Genomic DNA, 15,925 nt, shown 5'->3' with positions numbered 1-15,925 from the left:
TAGCTCAAGAAAACAACACACTGAGGTAACAAACCCCTGGAGTGTTTTCTTCTCATGCCTCTAGAGAATTAGCGGAATTATCTAATTAGCTATAAGAGACCCGCAAACTTCTCAAGGCAGAATTTAAAAATTTGAGTCAATGGAAAGCCTTTGTAGAGAATTTTGAATCTCAAGTTAAATTAGAGGCTAGCCTTCACACTGAATTGACATCCAAACTAGATAAGTATACTGTCGAGAATGCTCAATTGTCATCTCAGCTGTAAGCATTGAAGGAAGTTCATGCTCTAGAATTCGCTGCTAAAGACTATGAGCTAGACTCTGTACATTCATCTTTATCCATAGCTAAGGCAAAGATTTCCTCCAAAGAGTCTTAATTAAAAGCTTCTCAAGATACTTTCGCGGATTATCAGGCAGGTGAAGATGAGCGATTTGAAAAGAGAAAAAGAATACTTCTAGAATCCCCTGAATTCAATTCTCCTATTGTTGCTTAGATTGCTAGGGCTTTCACTCATGGGGTTGAGGGGGGGGGTGTGAGGCAACTAAAAGAAAAAGGACATATAATTTCTAATCCTCCAACCAATTTCCTTAATCGTCGAAAATTGATTGAGACCATAGCCCCTGATATGTTTCCTAAGTTGATTTAGCTTTTGATCTGGTTTTCAATATATTTTTGTGATGTAAAACAATTTTAATTGTTAACTTTTTCTTATGATGTTTGACTATTTGTACAATTTGTCTCTATGTTGATCCCTTGAGTACCCAGAAATTTACATACTTGGGTGAAGTTATGTTGATTTGAGTTGATTTGGTTTTATTATTGAAGGGTTAAGTTATTATTTTTAATTAGAATTGGTATGTTTTAATATTCACTCAGATTTCTTTTATTGTATTTGGGGTTATCATTTATTAATCTTCTTATAAGCAGATTATCTTTATTTTAATGTCTACATTATTTCTTGATAACAATTTTTTGTTAAACCTTTACTGGCCGAGTAAGTTCACTTCTGTATTTAATTTCAATTGAACTTAATACTCGACCGACCTTTAATGACCGGTTAAGTTTAGATATATACATACATATATCCTTAACTAACCTTTGGACTCGATCAACCAGTAATCTTAAGATCCGATCAGTTGATACTATCCAACCGAGTTTATACACACATACACATATTTTGAATTAGCCTTAAGATTTGATCGGTCGGTAATGGCTGACCGAGTTTACAATACAAGAAGCATATAATTTTATTTTATATAAATATTTAGTCTTTCTCGGGATCTTGAAACTTTTAAGTTTAACCTATAATGACTTTGATATCTTGGGAACGTGACCTTTTGTATCGGTTATCCACACTATTTTCCTATTGCTGACACATATGTCCATGATGTCTGAACTATACCTCTCTCATTATGTTCACCGCCTCATCGATCCATCCAACAGTTCTTCTTTGGCTCCGCTTTTATCCTTACCTTAATCTAACATTCCCCCTTAAAACATCTTCCTTGCTAAGGATTTTAAAGAGAAAAATCGCTAACACTTCGTCTTCTTCCTCCAGCGTGCATACTTCTTACTCTCTAACTTCCACTAGTTGTTCTTCTTGTTCTCACTAATCCTTCAATATCAACCCCCGGTGAGTGGTATACTCAATGCTCTTCCCGATTTTCATTACAGGAGGCCTATGAGCTTCAATGGAACTATGACTTCCTCTATACCTAGCCACCCCTATTTCCAAGGACCGTCCTCATCGTCCAGCTCCAGATAACCTAGTCATCTTCTAGGAACAGGTCCTATGTGATTTCAGGTTTCATATTCATCCCTTTTTTGTTGATGTCAGTAGGTAGTTTGACCTTCCCCTAAATCAACTTATTCCACAATCATTCTCTATTATGGTTGGGTTTGTTGTTGTTTCTCGTCTACTTGACTTTCCTTTATCTCCTCGACTATTCCACCATTTTTTTATTCCTCATCAAGTGGAGGATAGTATTTTTAAGTTTCAATCACGCCCTAAGACCACTCTGTTCCATATAATTCCCCCTCAAGGAGAATGTTGGGACAACTTTTTTATGCACTTCTTTTTCCCCCACCATATTCAATAGCCTGGCAGCGAAACCTTCCTTCCATTCCTCAATTGGGTGATATTTTTGAAGATCCTACTCTTTGCTCTTTCCTGGAAAAATTAAAAGGAGCAAAGTTTAACTTGCCTGCCTTAATCGCCGAAGGCTTATTGTTTGCCTTTGGTCTTAGCCCAACCGACACAACCTTGGATGTTTCCTTTGGTAAGATTATTCTCCTTATGTATGTTTTTTTGGTCATTTTTATTTTTCTCTTTTTCTAGCTGATGCTATCCTCCCTGCTTTCATGTACAAGAACACTCAACTGACAAGAGTAGTCTTGACTAGAATGGGGGAAGAATTATTAAGGGATCATCGTCTCAATCACCCTTTGTCCTCTCTTGGTTTACTACTCCATCTGAGCAACCTTAGGAATCATCTAGCTCATCAGATCAAGAAGGTCCCTTTGTTGTGAAGCGTAAAAGCCTCGTGCTTCCTCCCCGTGTCCACCTGCTTCCACTATAGCTACTTTTGAACAGATTCCTATTACTTCTTCCAAAATCTCCCACAGTAGAGGTAAGGAACCTGCCCTTCCTACACATACTCGTTCTAATTTTGCTCTGAATATGATGATGCCAGGACTTCTTATTCCTATGCCTCTTGATATTCCTCGAGTTGTTCCTTCACTTAAGGAAGCATCAACTATGCCTGTGGTTCTATTGCCCCTTCTTCCGGCTCTACCTTCTTCTTCCACCAAGCCTCGTGCCAAAAGAACTTCTTGCAGGAGATCAATTACCTCCGGGCCTATTAGAACATCTACTGAATAAGATCCTTCATTAGCTAGCCTTTCATCTCCTGATCCATCTCCACATGCTTTTGAACTTCCTCCTTCTTCACCATTTACTACTTCTGCCAGTTACTCTATCCTTTTCAAACAATCTCATGGGCTACCATCCCAACTTGGTCAAACCTCTATTTCCATTTCAAATGGGCTATTCAACTGGAAGGATCACTAGCTGAGTCCTGGTTAAAAGTCGTAAGCACATATGAAAAGAAATACAATATCTGAGCGTGCTGATGATCATAGTCGTCAAGCTACTGCGATAAGTTTCTAATTAAACTTTCTTACTTGGTAACTATAAAATATAATCATATTGTTATTCTATTCAACTCTATGCTTTAAGCTTATATTTGAGTAAGCTAGTCGAGGATTTGGAAAAGACTAATCGAACTTTGAAAGATAAAGTGGAGGAATCACAAGCTACTTCCAACCTCCCTAATAATGAACTCATTCAACTACGGGACAAAGTGAATTCACAGGCTGAGCTGAAAGCCAGCCTAGAAAAAGCTCTACAAGACTACCACCAATTGCTACAATCCTGAGAGGAAGAAAAAAAAACTTAGAACTACAATTACAAGGGTTGAATTCTAAGCTTGATGTTGAAAAGGCCTTAAAAGATAAAGCTCTCTCGGATGCTGCTTACAAAACCTCTCTTCTAGACCAGTTACAACTGTCATATAGCTCGAAGTCTCCTGAGTTAGCCCCAGAATTAGCTTCTAAAGATTTTGCCTTATTTCAGCAATAGGAAGGATTACGAGCTCAGGACTCGTAGATAAGCTCACTTTTAAAAGAACTAGAAGAGGTTAAGGCGTAGAAAGCTACTTTATAGGGGAAAAGGATAGCCTATAATCTAAGTTTCAAGCATATAAGGCAAGTGAAAAAGAGCGCTGGTAGAGCACGCGTAGATCCTATTTGGATTCTCCTGAGTTTGGTGGAGAATACGCTCGACGCATCATCGGAACCCTTACCCATTCTGTTGAAGGGGTAATTCAACAGTTACGAGAAGGGGTTATCTATCAAGAGAATCTCCTCCCTTGTTTGTAGATCGCCGACGACTTAATCAGGAGCTTCCAAAAGACTTTCTAAGTAAATTTGAGTGAACTTGGGATCTTGAATCTACATTTTCTTATCATTTCATCACTATTGAATACTACTTGTTATTTATCAACTATTAATGAAAATTTACAATTACCTGTATTTTCTTGTGTAGCCTCCTCTATCTTCAGAACCACCCAAGTATTTATATAAATGAATTTTTTCAATATATTCGCCACATGTAGAGAAATCCCATAGAAAAATTATACTCGAAGGAAGTAGATCTCATAGTTATCTTTTGAGTGATATATAATGCTGAATGAATTTTTCCTGATGATCTCCAGGTTTTTATGACAAGCTAGATGCCTTGCTTATATATATATATATATATAAAGAATCCTTGACCTATCTAATAGGCCGATCGGACGTATATTTCTGGATGAAATAACCATACAATATAAATGTTCCTTTGGACTATTCCCTACTGTACAATAGATCAGTCGGATTTGTATGCCTGGGCGAGATTAAACATCTGCAATATAAATACTCCTTTGGGCTTTCCCCGACTGTATAATAGACTAATTGGATTTGTATGCCCGAGCGAAATTAAACATCTGCCATATAAATGTTCATTTGGGTTTTCCTCAACTATACAATGGACTGGACGGATTTGTATGCCTGAGCGAAAGTAAATTCCTACAAAATAAATAATGTTGATGCTAAAGCTCATGGTTATTCTCGAAGAGTGTTTAAAGTCTCCGGTTCCCCCTAAGGAAGTATGTCTGGTCACTCCTTAAAGTCCCAGATCGACTATATGAAGGTTTAAAGTATCCGATTCTCCTTAAGGTCTCCGATCTACTATATGAAGGTTTAAAGTCTCCGATTCTCCTTAAGAAAGTCTGTCCGGTCACTCCTTAAGGTCCTCGATCGACTGGATGAAGGTTTAAAGTCTCTGGTTCACCCTTAAGGAAGTCTGTCCGGTCACTCCTTAAGATCCCCGATCGACTGGATGAAGGTTTAAAGTCTCCGGTTCCCCTTAAGAAAGTCTGTCCAATCACTCCTTAAGGTCCTTGATCGACTGGATGAAGGTTTAAAATCTCCGATTCCCCTTAAGGAAGCCTGTCCGGTCACTCCTTAAGGTCACCGATCAACTGGATAAAGGTTTTAAGTCTCCGGTTCCCTTTAAGGAAGCCTGTTCGGTCACTCTTTAAAGTCCCTGATCAACTAGATGAAGGTTTAAAGTTTCCGGTTCCCCTTAAGGAAGCCTATCCGGTCACTCCTTAAGGTCCCCGATCGACTGGATGAAAGTTTAAAGTCTCCGGTTCCCCTTAAGGAAGCCTATCCGGTCACTCCTTAAGGTCCCCGATCGACTGGATGAAGGTTTAAAGTCTCTGGTTCTCCTTAAGGAAGTCTGTCCGGTCACTCATTAAGGTTTTCGATCGACTGGATGAAGGTTTAAAGTCTCTGGTTCCCCTTAAGGAAGTTTGTCTGGTCACTTCTTTAATTCCGATCGACTAGTTTGATGGTTTAAAGAGAAGTATATGACCCATCCAAATAATATTGCATGTACCTTTTCTGTTACTCATATCAACAATGTTTGTACAAAATATATGAATGACTTACATGCATGTTTGCTAAGTTCTATATGGTTGCAAATGATTAGCACTCCAAGGCCGTTCAAGTTTTCTCCCTTCTGCATCTTGGAGGTAATAGGAGTCTAATACAAGTTTCTGTATGATTTTATAAGGTCCTCCCTGTTGGGGTTCCAGCTTGTTAACATCTCCAACAGACTTGATGCACTTCCATACAAGATCACCTACCTGAAAAACCTTGGAATAACTCTTTTGTTATAATTTTATCTCATTCTTTGACGATATGAAGTGAGCCGGGTTGCCGCTTTGTCCTGTGATTCCTCTATTAAATCAAGTTCCATGAGGCGTCGATCCGCATTGCTATCATCATAAAGTCTTCTTCGATCAGATTCCACTACAACTTCAATCGAAATCACTACTTCACCCCCATAAATCAAGTGAAATGGAGTAATTCCTGTGGCTTCTCTAGGAGTGGTACGATATGCCCACAATATACTGGGTAATTCATCTACCTTGCTACCACCAACATGATCTAATTTGGTTTTGAGTCCTCTGATAATTTCCTTATTGGTTACTTCGGCTTGTCCATTACTCTGTGGACACGCCATAGAAGTAAAAGCTTGTGTGATGCCATAATTAGAACACCATTTTTTAATTTTCTTGCTGTGAAATTGTCTTCCATTATCAGAAAATATTTTGTGTAGAAATGATAGGATGTTGGGAAAGGGAATACTAGACTTTGATTGAGTAAGTTAGGGTTGAGAAATCAATTAGATAATCGATTGTGCCAAGTACAATTGATCAGTGGATCGATTGGGAGTTTGTCTTCGTGAAGCAAAAAGGCCTCGGATCAATTGGATAATCGATCAAGGCCAAACCCAATTAATCAGGTGATCGATTGGGAGAAAAAACTCGCTAAACAGAGGGTGGCTAGATCTATTGGGCAATGGATCAAGATCTGCATCTATTGGCCATGTTTCTTCGTGATAAACAAGAGCTTCTTAATCAATTAGTTGATCGATTAAGAGGAGTTTTTTGCAAAGCACAGTAGCTTTCTTGTGAGAGCATGATCAATTGGGTAATCGATTAGGAGAAGCTTGTGAGTGAATAGTGGGCTTCATAATCGATTGGGTAATTGATTGGGAGAAACAGAAAAGACCCGTTGCAAGGATTGGATGACTAGATATGCTCGAATCTGATGTAGCAATAGATTGGGGGTAAGATCAACTGATTGACAACCCTAATCCATGAGATATAAAGGTGTTCAAAGATTCTAACCATCAACACTTCTTCTCCTCCTCACTTCATCTCTGGTTTTAAACATCAATAGGCAATCCATAGCAACAAGAGATCAAGAGCAAAAGTTCTTCATTGTTGTATTTATTTCCTTATTCCTGTTCTATTTTTTGTTATGTTTCTCATATTGGCTTGTATGAGGCTTCTTCGCCTTCTAGAAGAAGATTTTCATAATGTACTATGAGTAAGGACAGTAGACCCCTAGAATAATCACCTCAAGGAGATGGATACCAAATAAAATCAAGGGTGTTAGCATTTGATTCAAGTTTTTCGCTGCAACAAATCTTTAATGAAGCAATTGGAGCTAATCACCCCCCTCCCTCTAGCTATTCGGAGTGTCCTAATAGGATCTACCTTTTTCGACTTAGTACAATCCCCAGCAAAGTGACCTTTCTTGTCATAGTTATAGTAAGTTAGGTTGCTTTTAGGTTTCTTTCTATACTTCTTTCCTTTCTTCTTGATTGAACCTTATCTAGCAACAATACTAGCTTCTTTTCCTTTTCCCTTTTTCTTATGGAACCAATTCCTTTTATTCTTGGATCCAAATTCTTGAACAAGACTTTCACAAAAGCTTGTCCAGAAATCCTTGCGAATTCAATTATCTCCACCTCAAGTTCAACATGATATGAGATATCAGTGAAAGTCTTGATACTCTCATTGTATGTGAGATTTTATTTCATTGTTTTCCGAGAATCAAGAAGGAAACAAATTACTGCCTAAATTTGTTGTTCATGAGTCAACTCGTGACCAACAATTTTTAGCTCCCGAATCATATTCGCTATTTCTGTCAAATGTTAGGCCATGATAACATTCAGGCGCTTCTTGTAGCTGCCAAAACTGTATTGTCAGCTGACTAAGCTTGCTCAAACCAACTCCACTAACTATTTTTTATAGGTCAATTCTTTTTTCTCAGATATCTCCGTGCATTGCTCCACCTTGTATAAGGGGCCTAGCTAATGTTAGAAAGTATACTTTTGTCAATTTTTTGACTAAGATCAAGTATAATATTAAATTAATTTTTTTATAAGAGAGACTCTGTTACAGTAACTTGTTGCTAGGATTTTCAAATGTCACCCTAACCTTACACTATTAAATAGTCTGATGCACCCTTACCCAATTTATGGGCGACCTTTTGGCTAAGATTAAATGTAATATTTTTTTTTAATAGTTTAATATTTGATATAAAGAATTAAATTAATTTTTTATAAAGGAGAGATTGTTACCTGCACACGTTCATGTATTATATTACACACATAACCAGGGGCAGAGCCATGTATAGTTTTGGTGGGTAGTTGCCCCACCTTAATTTTTTATAAGTAATCTAGAGGTATATAAAATTATAAAAATATTATAGTCTTGCCCCACTAAAAAAAAAGTAAAAGTACGGGGCAATCCTTAAAAATTAAAACTATTTTTTATAGGTCAATTTTTCCCCCTCAGATGTCTCCCTATTGCCCCACCTAGTATAAGGGGCCTAGCTCATGTAACTCGTGTGCACAATCGCTCGTATCTAATAATGATACTCTATTTAATACTGTAAAACTTATACTTATCTGAATTAGGTTCACAAAATTTGAAAAATTTAATTAATAATTTTACATCTTAAAAGGTGAGAAAATTAAATTTTATAAAAAATATTTTTAAAATTAATATTTTAATTTATAAAAAAAATTTAAACCATTGTTTTCGATTCCAAATCTAAATGAAAAAAAGGTGAGAGGTTTTTTTTAAACAATGCCAAAGGTCTAAATTTTTTTCCCATGTAGGACCTCAAATAAACTTGAGCCGGCTTTGTCGACACACTTAATTAGGAGCCAGGTGATCACATGGAGCGTTTGCAATAATTAATTGCCTGATGATTACAGATTAGATCATACGAGGACTCAAACATAGAACAAACTTTCAATTTACCTACACAATTTATTCGACTTTCTAGTTTTCCACTTTATTTATATATAGGGCTGTAAATGAGTCAAGCGTTCATGAATAAGCTTAGTGTTTAACTTGGTAAAAGTTGGTACAAGATTAATTAAACAAATAAGTTTGAATAACTTAATAAACTAAACAAACAAGTTTGAACATATATATGTTCAGCTTATTAACGTTCATGAACAACGTTCGTGAATAACGTTCATGGACAACGTTCGTAAACAATGTTCATGAACTATATTTATTAATAAAACTCTTATCAATATGCTAAATAAATAATAAGATAAATAAATAAGACCAATCAAACAACTAAAAGTTTCAAAAAATCAAATAAACTTGAATTGAGAGTTTGATAACATCTAAACAAATTAATCTCGAATCAAGCTCAAACTAAGTTTGAATTGAAAACTCGATAATATCTAAACAAGCAAAGCTCAAGCTAAGGTTCAAACAAGCTCAAGCTTATAAAAAATAAACCAAGTCAAACTTCAACAATCATTTCAAAAGCTTGGTTCATTTTAAGCTCGGCTCGGCTCGGCTACCTTATCAAATAAGTTTGAACACCCCAAAGCTCTACTCGGATCATTTACAACCCTATTTATATCACACAATAATTTATAGGCCCGGCGTGTAAGGAACCCCGGTGGCTGGTATCCACGAGTCGCCGGACAAGAAGGTTCCGACGGTGAAGTTTTCAACTTCAGAAGAGTTATCGATCACGCGATAACCACTCCAACTCACCCTCCTACTTGTGTTAGCGCCGACGCCGGTGTTCATGAACTCCCCAAAGTACAACGTGCTCAGCGCGAAGCTGCCATTCCACTCCAACCACCCTGCTGGGTCGATTAAGCCTCCCAGCTCCGTCTTCATCACCACCGTCCTCGAATACTCTCGCCATGGCCGGCCGAGATACGTCCTGAACGACCCCTGCACCGGCGCGAGGTCTGACGCTGCAGCCACGACGGAGTTGTGGATCAATATGCCGGTGGTCTCGTCCGAGTTGTTCCTGCCCTGAGCCGTCACGGTGTTCGTCTGGCCGCTCATTGGCCGCCTCACGCAGAGGTTACAGTTCTGGAAAACAACAGCGGCGTTGCCGAAGATGAAGTCGACGGTTCCGTAGACGTCGCAGTTTCGGTAGAACTGGTTTTGGGAGTGGACATAGAGGGTGTCCTGGTAACCCTTGAAACTGCATCTGTAGAAAACGGAGTGGTCGGACTTGGATCGGAGTGCCACCGCTTGGTAGTTTTCTGGTCCGGCCGTGTTTTGGAACGTCATATCACGGGCAATGAATGTGTTGCCCGATACGACTGATCAATATACATTGAGTTATAAACATTAAACGAATCCTAACCAATTTGAAGCAATATTAAATAGATCGATACGTACGTTTGATAAAAATTGGATGAAACTAAATTAAAATAGCTAGCATATTGATCGACTTTGTAAGATACAAACATTAAACGGATCCTAACCCATTTGAAGAAATATTAATTAAATAGATCAATACGTTCTAGAAATTACTGATATAGTTGACGATCGAGAAAAATGAAATCAAATAGTTTTAGAAATTATTACCAAGTAAATTATATAATGATATAGTTACATTATATATATATATATATATATATATATATATATATATATATTCTCATATTAATTAATTTCTTACCAAGTAAATTAAATCAATTGATTATTTATTTATAACTAACCGAAGGTGGCCGTTTGGAAGGTCCGGTAGCCATCTTTAACGCTCCTGTTCCCCGTCACCACGGTAGCATCTATCCCCTCGCCGGTCATCGTTAAATTCTCCATCGACTTAGGAATCTCCACGTACTCTTCGTAGACGCCGGCTTTCACGTGAATCACGAACCTCTCCGTGCTGTTTCCCCTCGCCTTGGCCGCAGCCGCCACGGCTTCGACAATGGATTCGTAGTCGCCCGAGCCATCCTTCGCCACCACGAGATCCGATTTCACGTCCGACTCCGCCAGCAGCTTCCGGTCGGCCGCCGCCACCCACTCCGGGAACAATAACCCCAAACGGCGACGCCGTTTATGCTGCCCGTCGGCGGCAATCAGCATGGCGTTGTTAACGGCGAGCAAGTTACTGATCGACTCTGTCAGCTCGCCGTCGTCCATCACCGGCGCCGTCAAACCGAGCTCGAGGAAGCCGTCGCGGCACGTGCGCTGGTTCGTCATGGCCGCACTGAGCCACGTCTGTGCGTTGTCACCCGGGCGAACTAGCGACTGGTTCACGAGGCCGACCGTATCAGCCAGCAGCTCGACGCAGTCAGTCCAGGCCCATCTCCCCGGCTCGTCGAACTGGTTCGGGTTCCTCGCATCGGCCCGCTGGTGGGCGAGGATGGCCCTCTCGAGAGTGGCCTGGTGGAGGAGATCACGGAATCCGTTCCAAGTTAGCGACGACTGCTCAAAGAGCGAGTCGGACAGATTAACCATGGAGCTGCACACGTCAGGGTACGGCGTGCGGGAGCAATATGGCACCATCGGCTGGCCGTAGCAGTGTTCTGGCCGTAGCTGCAGCAGCGGGAGGAGGAGGAGGAGGAGGAGGAGGAGGAGGAAGAATAACTTAGATGAAGAATTCGCAGAATTAAACGTCATGGATGCAGAATTCGCAGTCGCAGACAACTTAGATGAAGAATAATTAAACGGCTGCATGCATGCTTTTCATTTATATAAGGTTCAATATATTATTAAATTGGGTAAGTGTAAATCTATAAAAAAAAAAAAAAAAAGTATAGATATTTTATTTGATAATTCTCATTCCTTGTATTAGTGTATATATATGGAAATATATTACGATTGTAATCGAGCATAATTAATTAAAGATTTCTTTCTTAATTAACATAAGTATGTATATGGAATCAAATTATAATGGTAATAAATAATCATAATTAATTAAGGATCTATTCCATAATTAACATATGTAAAGGTATAAAATGAAAAGGTTCATATGCAATAATACATATTCCTCTCAACTTCTTCCTGTCTTGGTACGTGGACATCAATTCATGCCCTTGATCTTCTTTTTGTCCTCTCTAAGGTCAAAAACAACACTAATTCTTAGAGTTATCCTTGTTGATATGTATACTATAAACTTAACTTTTATATGAACATCTATTTTGAAATGAGAATCACTTTGGTCAAATATTTATATTTTATATTTATATATATGTCAATGCAGTTATTCATTTAATTTATATTGTAGATAACATGGTGTGTAGAAGACCATATTATCGGTTTCTTATAAATTATAAATAGTAGCTCACAACCAAGATGGATTAGGACAAACCATTGGAACGGTTATAGTGTAATTTGGTATTAGTCTATCTTGACTATAAAATTATACTAGCTAGTACACTATGTGTGTATTGAGCAAGATCGTTTGAGGTTGTTCGATTTGTACTGACTACATAAAAGAACAGAACCTCTGTTATTATGGATGTGCGTCCTCTTAATCCCTATATAATAACAAGCACGTATACTTAGTATTTATTTCTTTAACTTATCAATGAGTGAAATTTATTCGTTAAATCAATAGGCCCGATAAATTGGGACATAATATTATTTATATGGTGTGTTGTTGATTATAGAAGGAATCTGTGTCCTAATTATTTAGGTTGATGATGCCCCCTTGAGGAGCTCATAAGGATTATCATGTAAAACCTGCAGGAGGACTTAGTCCGGCATGATAATAAAGTTGAGTAGTACTACTCTTGCAATCAGATGTTAATTAATTGAGTTGTCAATAACTCATTTAATTAATGGGCATATGATATCTTAAACACAGGGAGATTAACACACTCATGATAAGAAGGAGCCCATATTGTAATATGAGATTAGTGCGATAGTTCAATAATAACCCTTTAGTAGTATGAGTTATTATTGATGGACTTGGGTTGGGTGTTCGGGCCGAACACAGGAAGCCCAAGCCCATCAGGAGGCTTAAATCAATTTCTCCTCTAGGTCCCTGTTGTAGCCTCTATATAAAGCCTCGCATCCACTCATCCATAACTTGGTTTGGTTTAACTGGGTTTGGTTTAACTTGGTTTAGTTTAACTTAACTTGGTTTGGTTTAACTTAACTTGGTTTGGTTTAACTTGGTTTTAGTTTAGATTTTTTCTAAACAAAATTCTGTTATTTTTTTTTCCTTGTAACCGACGGCAAGCCTATAAAAAGGAGTAGGTGGTGGCCCCTAAAAGCTAATTTTCTAATTCTCCACAATCCTCTTCTCTCCTTGTGGTCGACAATATCGCTCTTCCTTTGCTAGGGCCGGCGCCCCTCCTCACCTTGCTAGGGCCGCCCCTTAGTCACCTTGCAAGGGTCGCCCCCCTCCTCTCCTTGCTTAGGGCCGGCACCCCCCTTCATCTCCTAGCTAGGGCCAACACCCCTTCCTAGCAATCCATTGATGGCCGACGACAAGAAGAAGAGGAAGAAGAGGAAAGAAGAAGGAAAAAGATTAGAAGGTGCCCCATCCTAGAGCCTCCTTTTGTAGCCGGCGGTTTGGAAACCAAGAAGAGAAGGAGGGTGGTGTTGTCTTGGTAGATCGTTGCCCACACGATATCCAAGAAGAGGAGAAGAATACGGCAGAAGATCAAGAAGTCTTTAGCTACAAAGAAAAGGTACAACTAGTTCTTAATTTCGCTGCATAATTAGTCAAGTTTTTTTTGTATTATTTTTGGAATACCAACACAAGAGGCCAACGATCTTGTACTTCAATCAAGGTGTGCTTTGATCATTCAAGAACTTGCTTGATTGATCAAACACATAATTGATCGAACATGCGGGTTGCTAAGAAAAGTTATATTCTTGTACAATTTTGTACAGGGAAATTGAAACAGAACAGAATTCCAGCGCCTTCAATCCTATCTTCACTGCCCTCTCAATTTTCTCAGCCTGTGCTTTATCATCAGGCTCCTTCGAGCAGGCTAGCAGCCCCACTTCTTGCTCCACAGATCTTTGGAGACACGGATCTCTCTAAGTTCGTCATTAATTTTGTTTAAAATAGTAGGTTGATTACTTAATGTAAGCTTCTAAATTTTCTCAATATATCCCCCATCCTATAAATATTACTTTTGATGGAACAAACTATGATTTGTGGGCTGAAGAGATGTGTAGCTTTCTTGAAGGAAGACTTCTTTGACTGATTGTTACCGGTGAAATACCTAAACCCATATGAAAGCCAAAAGAAGTAGAAGATACGTTTATAGAATGTTCGGTCAATTAGAATGGTATGAACCATCAAATTTTGACATGGTTTCGAAATACTTGTGCTAAGGGAATTAAGCTCGACTTTCGACGTTTTGATACTGTGCAAAAGGTATAGAATTTCTGAAAGAAACGATATTCTATATTTGATGATGTCAACCAATTTCAACTATATATGAGATTTCATCGAATGCAACCAAAACCAGAACAAACAATTCATAGCTATGTCTCGGGATTACAAGAAATTTGGAATCATATTGCACTTGGTGATCTTGTATGACCAAGTACTGATGCAGCTACCATCTATGCTAATCTTCACGACTGTTAACATATTTGCACTTGTTGATGACTCTCCGAGATGATTTTGAGTCTATTAGAAGTTCTCTTTTTCATTGAGGATCCTTGCCAAACCTCGACACTATAATAAAGGAGTTAATCACCAAAGAGACTTGTCTACATGCTCTACATATAGAAAAGTCTGTATCTTTAGTTGATACTATCTTGGCTATTCAGACACCTCAACGATCTGTTAAAAAAGTTGTATAGAGGCTCCTGAATTATTGTAAAAACCTTGAACATCATATTTCTGAATGCAAAAACTAATCTACAAAAATGTTGCACAAGATCAATTATCTAAAGTTCCTCACTCTGCATCTTCTTCTACTGTCGCTGCTACCATAGATGGTCTTGTTGGATCATAAAGATGCTAGAGGGGGAGGGTAAATAGTGTTTTTTGCTTTTTTTTTTAAAGTCAAGAGTATGCAATGGATACAAAGATGAAGAGAAAGACGCTAGAAAGAAAAAGACAAGCACGCGCTAACACAAGTAATTTTTTACTTGGTTCGAAGCTTTCGACGACTCCTACTCCAAGACCCGTACTGATTAAATACTTTTTTTGGGCAATCACTATCAATTTGAAATAGATATACAAAGCTAAGTACAATAGTTGTAATGTAAATGTTACTGACAAACAGAAAGGAAATTTGAAAAAGTCTTCATTCTTGGAACTTCGGAACATTCTTTCGGTGCCATCGAAGCCTTTTCGGAGTAGCGCACGAATATAAAAGTTGTAGCAAATATTATTTTAAACCTGCTAGTCGAAGGCTGCTTTTATAGTCCCTTCCGGGTGCCTGGACCGTGCTAACGTGGCGAACTCTTTTTCAGCCTTTTCTGTCTTGCAAAAAAGAGTTCGTCCAGGGAACCAGAATATGTTTACCCTACAAAATAAAGTTAGAATAATACAATAAGGTAGTAGTAATTAGATCCTATCTCCTCAAGATGAGGATGTAGTGAAGGTCTCATCTTAGGTTTCCCAAATGGACCTGAGCTAGATTGACGCCTACTATTTCATCAACCGGGAATGCGTCCTCACTGAATCTCTCCGCAAGTTGCTTACCTTTTACTTACCAACTACATTCTCTTGACTTGCCTTTAACCCACCAGGTCTTCCTGCCAGTTGTCAGGTCCCACAGACTCAATTGGACTTTGGCCAGTTGTCAAGTCCCGCGGACCCAACCGGACTTCCCGGCAGATTGTGTCTCGCGGACCTATTTGGACTTCACACCAGCTATTAGGTCCTGCAGATCTAGCTGGATTTTATCCTGATGTCAGGTCCTCTAGACCCGTCAACTTCTGCACACATAGTAAAGTAATTAGACCATAAGCACTCTAACTTTAATCTACTCGTCATTCATCAAAATCTGAGTTAGATCATTAGTGCAAATTACACCAATAATCTCCCCTTTTTTGCTACAATGACAACCTGAGTTAAAGTTATAAAAAAATAATATTCTACAAGCAATATTGAAAGATTATTAATGCAAAATGCAAACAACTAATCTAAGTTAGTTTTGAATTTGATTTATTTGATCAAGTTTGTTTGTTCCTTTTCTATATTATTTCAAAGTTTGTTCTTTTTCTACATTAAATTTTACCCTCCCCTTTGGCATTCATAAAA

The 15,925-nt window shown here is 38.4% G+C and overlaps 1 protein-coding gene across 1 annotated transcript; it reads right to left on the bottom strand.

The window, feature by feature from the left end:
• Nucleotides 1-9,360: 9,360 nt before the first annotated feature.
• On the bottom strand, nt 9,361-14,271 carry LOC122037254 (pectinesterase-like). Its single transcript, XM_042596693.1, has 4 exons — nt 14,257-14,271; nt 14,054-14,137; nt 10,455-11,250; nt 9,361-10,052 (listed from the first exon to the last, which is right to left on the bottom strand). Exons 1-4 carry the CDS (start codon nt 14,269-14,271, stop codon nt 9,361-9,363), a joined length of 1,587 nt encoding a protein of 528 aa, XP_042452627.1.
• Nucleotides 14,272-15,925: the final 1,654 nt, after the last annotated feature.

This window comes from Zingiber officinale, unplaced genomic scaffold, assembly GCF_018446385.1.
Source record: "Zingiber officinale cultivar Zhangliang unplaced genomic scaffold, Zo_v1.1 ctg249, whole genome shotgun sequence".
In the NCBI taxonomy this organism is placed as follows: Eukaryota; Viridiplantae; Streptophyta; class Magnoliopsida; order Zingiberales; family Zingiberaceae; genus Zingiber; species Zingiber officinale.
Note: the sequence above shows the minus strand (reverse complement) of the source record. Positions and strands in the feature narration are given on the sequence as shown.